The following is a 5635-nucleotide window of genomic DNA, read 5'->3' as shown; positions in this document are numbered from 1 at the left end:
GATAAAGCGTGAAGAAGAGTAAAAGTGCTATCCGTCTCCATCCACCTGTTCCTTCTTATTTAGAGTGATACAACCACATATTGAACCCTCACACTACACCAACATGCTACACCAGCTAACACAGTAAGCCTAATACCATGGCCTTGTAAATTAAATAACTAGCTCTAATTAATGCAATGAACTACTCATGTGCTTTTTTTCTGGCATGTCCAGATGTCTGATGGGGAAAAATATGTATTCTACTCAACTGTTAACAATGTACACATTTAATTAAACAGTCATGCAGCCAACCAGTATTATCATTTCTTAAAGCTTTTTTTAATGGTAGACATTTAAAGCCGTTCTAAGTAGAAAAAAAAACCTTTCATAGGAACTTGCCATTTCTATAACCTAGGGCCAAGTAATTCAGGATCCTGGTACCATAGGGAGAGAGGGAAATAGAAGAAAAAGAAGTACAATGTGACCCACGTTTGACTATAGAGGATAATACAATTGTAACACTTAAACCCGTAGTGACAATAAAAAAAAACCCAAGGAGTGAATTTAGCCTACTCTCCACGTTTAAGCTAGGAGCAATTCAGTGCACTTCACCTCTGCAAACCTTATTATCTTCGCCAGTATGTACTTTTCATGTTATATTAAATATTTTTTTTACCTTTCATGATTTTGTTCCAGCTATTGATTCACCTGTCATTTAACAATATGTGTTCAAACATTTCTCCGACGAATGTCAAACATTAAAACATTAAACATTAAACTTCACCGCGGTCATTGCCTTTGCTTTCCTGCAACTTCCACAGGCAAACACGCGTGTATGGATCTTCTTCTTCTGTAGGGATTTACGGCAGTTGACGTGTATTGATCCATGTGAGCTCCCTTACTTGACGTTTCAGGAAGTAGCTACACTACCAAAACACATCCAAAACAGCCCAACCAACAGCGTGTGTAACATAAATCCATGGTAACGCACTTCTCTCGCCAAATTATGACTATATTTCGTAATTGCTTTGCAAATCAGGCCGTAACACGGGTAACAGTCCGCGGTCCCGTTTACTGCCGGCATACTGTGTACTTTATTCCATCATTTGAACCACTTTGCTAACGTGTAACGTTATCAGGCTATCAAGTTAACGTTAGCCAAAACAGCTAACGTTAATGCTAAAGTAACTTCAGCTGGATAACGATTCACAACAAGACTGAGCCATAGGCGGCTTTAAATGTGTTTTCAGACCGGTGTGAAAGTGGAATAGTGTTCATACACAGAGGTGGGTGGATAAGCTAACGGCTAGTAAATGAGTTACTATGCAATGTAGTCCAAGGAGTTGTTTACTTTAATAAGGACCTGGCATGTTTCATCTTTCCAATTCACACAGTCATCTTCAAAGATCATTTAAAGCAAGTGAAGGTTGCTATTAACACTTTAATGGTGTGTCTCCCATGTGTTTCTTAGCATTAATATAATAAAATGTGTATGCAGTAGTAGTAGTCTTTATTTACGTATTTATTTAGGCATATATTACCTCATAGATGGCACTTGACAATGATTGCACTTAATTCCGTTGTATCTGTTACAGTGACAGTAAATCTATTTTATTCTCTCTATTCTAAATGAATTTGATTTTGACTTTACAAAAAATTACATGCAACTCACAGATTGTCCCAAGGCAGTGCCATAGAAAATTCCCTTTTTTTTCTTTTTTATTCTCAAAATATCACCTTGAGAGTCACAAGACACGTTTACGTCTTGAAATCTGAAATTTGAAGAGCATTCAAATTCAAATAAAACACAATGATGGAAATACCACTCTTTTAACTTGCCCCCACCTGTAGTCTGATGTAGGCCTGACTTGTGATAAGGGTTCACAAGAGGAAATAAGTTGTCAAAATGCCAAAATGCTGGGGATCACTGTCATAAGGCAATTTAAGTGATCTTAAAGGTAGAGTGGGAAAAAAAACATAATTATCAATTAAAGAAGAGAAAAACAAAGATATATATCAAATTATCCTTAAGGTCTTTCTTTGTGGAGAGGAGCAAAAGTGTGTTTTTTTTCAGCTTCAAGATCGATTCTCAATTTGGCCTGGCTGCCAACAATAATTAGTCTGTCAATTCATTAATACTTCTTTACGGTTGCCTTGATTTTATAGATTTAGCCAATTTGTTATTCAGCATTTAACTAAAATGTCAAACATCCTCTATTTCCACCTTCTCTGACGTGGGGATTTTCTGCTGTCTTCCATGTTGTCTTTTGTCAATAGGAAACTAAATATTTATCGAATTTGAAGTATCAGTCTGGGCTTTAGGAAGTAGTGACAGGCATTCGATAGACCAAAAGACTCATTCATTAATCAAGAAAATAATCAACATAGGCTATTGAAAATAATCGTTAGTTGCATCCTAATTAGCATATAAACAAAGACTTGAGACCTTATTAGCATCAGTGTGGTTATAAAATAAACAAGTCCTGGTTACTTTGACATTCTAAGACAAAAAAGTAGTGTCAATTCACCAATTTGATACACAGCTAATATTTTGACTTTTTCTTCATTTTACCAATACAGGAAGATGCCACGCTTGCAGTCAGGTGTTTGGAAGCATTTCACCCCAGCTATCAAAGAAGGGAGGGAAACCTTCATGTGCAACTACTGTTTAAAGACCTACACAAAGAATGCTACCAAGATGCAGATGCATTTGGACAAATGCAAGGAGTACTCTGTGATTTTGCAGCAGTCACCAGGCCCAGATGGGAGCTCCTCTGCCTCCATTCCTGTTCCCTCCTTCTCGTTCTTACCATCTGCCACTCCTGGGGGACAGTTCCTTATTGATTCAGTGGATCAGCGCAGCCAGGCACATGCTGACGAGTGCCTGGCAAGAGCTGTGTATGCCACTTCGTCACCCCTCACTCTCACTGACAATATTTATTGGAAGCGATTTTTCAGCGTGCTCCGGCCTGCTTACTGTCCGCCCACCAGAGAACTTTTGTCCTCTCATCTCCTGGACTGTGAGTATGACAGAGTACAAGGCCAGGTCCTTGAGGCCATAGGGAGAGCGGACTGTGTCACCATCGTCTGCAGTGGCTGGTCTACTGTGAAAGAAACCAGAACGATCATTTATGTTGTTGCAACCCCTGTACCACTGTTCTACAAACGTGCAACGACAAAGGAGCAGACGTACACAAGCACTTTTATTGCTGAGGAACTTAAAGATATTATAAATGAAGTGGGACCACAAAAGGTCTTTGCCGTTGTCACTGACAACACCCCGGAAATGATGGCGGCTTGGGCTCAAGTAGAAGAAGCCTTCCCGCACATATCAGCTATTGGCTGCACATTGTGTGGCGTCCAGCAGCTCTTTGATGACACAGTTGCAACGCCGTCTATGACGGTTCTGTGCAGGAGAGCTGAGCAGGTGGTGAGGTATATTAAAGAGCGGAAACTACTAGCAGAGGCCTTTAGATGCTGGCAGACTACAAATATAAGAAACCACACTGCTAATGGGACAACCTTGGTACTGCCTATAAACTCTGACTGGACTGGTGTGGTTAACATGTTCAGCAGCCTCCTGGAGGGTCAGAACTCTTTACAAGAGATGGCCATCTCACCCACGCTGGATATTGAAGCATCCATCAGGGCCACGGTACAGGATGCAGCATTTTGGAAAGGATTAAGCGGCAGTCGTAACCTGCTCTACTTGATTGGGAATTACATTGATTACATGAAAAGAGAAGGCGCCGTACTCTCTGGTGTTGTTGACCTGTTCAGTCAGTTAAGATACCACATCGGAGCTTCACTGTCTGGTTCTGTGCTGCACAGCGCTGAACAGAAAGCCGTCATGGCATCGTTAGACAGGTGTCAGGAGTTTTGCGTGAAGCCAATTCACGCAGCGGCGTACATGCTGGACCCAAAGCATGCTGGACAGCAGACACTCTCAGGGGAGCAGATAAACAGCGCTTACTATGTGATTTCCAACCTGTCGCACCATCTAAATCTTGATGAGGGCAAAGTGCTTGGTAGCTTCGCCAGATTCTCAGCCAAGCAGGGATTATGGAAGGGTGCCGGGATATGGAGTTCATGCCAGCACGTGTCCGCATCCACCTGGTGGAAAGGGCTGTGTTCCTCCGAGCCGCTGTCCGCTGTGGCCTCTGCTATACTCCAGATTCCGCCAGCAACAGGTGCTTGTGAGCACCTGCGGTCACGTTTTTGCAATATAAAGGGGCAAGGGTCTCTCTCAGCTGACAGGGTGCAAAAACTGGTTGCATTACAAGCGAATCTCAACCTTTTAGAGCCTAGTGATTGTGAGTATGCTCCGCTGGAGAGTGAGGAAGAGAAGAAGGTGTCATTTCAATCTGAGACTCAATAGTAAGACATAATGAGATAACTAAAGCTATGTAGAGCCAAGAAATTCTCACTGCCATTGCGCAAAATACGGACGCTCAGTCAGGTGCCTTAGGCGTTGTTATTGACACTAAAAGTGTCCTTTAGCATCAGATCTAAACACGCTTTATCTAAACGCGTTGGGTTAGGACTATTGTCATCAATTTTGACGCAGTTAGGTTTAGGAACACATGGTCGGCGGGCTTATAAAGGGTGTCTTTACGTGATACGCTGGACAAGAACGGGACAATTGGGTTTACGAAAAGAAAAATGCAACAGTAAAGATTGTGGGTGGGGTTATAAAATGCACGTTTCTGTGACACGCGGGACAAAAAACCCGGTATCTTGGCTGGTCTCCACCTTTAATACTACGTCTTCTTCACGCTCTGCGGAGCTGCTGTTCTTCCCGGTGCTTATTGCGTCGCATCTGACGCTGACAGCCAATGACCAAGCGTATTTTACAAGTTGGGAGTAAGACCATGTGGACTGTGATTCTCAATAAAAAAGTAGCCTTACAGGTCAATAAAGTTCAGACTGTTTAAAAGAAAAATGCCTAAGGAGTGACTGAATCTGATGCCTTTATGTGTTTTAATCATATACAATGCATACTCAAGTAGTATTTTTTTAAAGTATAGTTTTCAAATAGTATCCATCTACCTTGTACTGACAATATGGAATATTACCGGGATAAGAAGAGGTCTAATCTTCTCTGTTAACATGTTTACATGGTTTTAATTAAACTGTTCCAAGTTTATATACCTGTCTGTTCCTAATAAAATACAGGAATAATTTGAGAAATATGAATATTCAATTTGTTACTGAGAGTTAGATGAGAGGATTGTTATATCTCTCTGTTAAATTTAAGGCTTTAGTCAAATGTGAATTATATTAGCTTAGAAGGATTTCTTGGCTTGAAGAAGTAACATTCCAGCACATAATCTTCTGTAAAACAGCAACTTTGAAGTAACGTGTAAATAGGTGAGCTTTAGAGGCGCTGGTCAGCTTTAGTTACCTTCTGACAGAGCCAGGCTAGCTGTCTCCTCCTTTTTCCAATCTTTTGCTAAGCTTACCGTCTGTAGCTCTATACTTACCTGGTACGAGAGTGGGATTGTTCTTCTTCTCTCAGCAAGAAAAGAAATGTTTTACTTTAATCCTGGGATTATAATACAAACCAAACACAAGCAATACGTTATTGTTTTTTTAAATTGAGAAATCCCAACTTTAGCACTTTTCATCAAAGATTGAATGAAGAAAAAAATAGTCT

The 5635-nt window shown here is 40.8% G+C and overlaps 1 protein-coding gene across 1 annotated transcript; it reads left to right on the top strand.

Moving 5' to 3' along the window:
- The first annotated feature begins 926 nt into the window (after positions 1–926).
- LOC116701931 (uncharacterized) lies at positions 927–5125 on the top strand. Its single transcript, XM_032535976.1, has 2 exons — positions 927–1265; positions 2560–5125. The coding sequence occupies exon 2, from the start codon at positions 2564–2566 to the stop codon at positions 4355–4357; it is 1794 nt and encodes a 597-aa protein (XP_032391867.1). The 5' UTR covers positions 927–1265; positions 2560–2563; the 3' UTR covers positions 4358–5125.
- Positions 5126–5635: the final 510 nt, after the last annotated feature.

The sequence above is a fragment of the Etheostoma spectabile genome, chromosome 14 (assembly GCF_008692095.1).
Source record: "Etheostoma spectabile isolate EspeVRDwgs_2016 chromosome 14, UIUC_Espe_1.0, whole genome shotgun sequence".
Classification (NCBI taxonomy): domain Eukaryota; kingdom Metazoa; phylum Chordata; class Actinopteri; order Perciformes; family Percidae; genus Etheostoma; species Etheostoma spectabile.
This window is presented reverse-complemented; position numbering and strand designations above follow the sequence as displayed.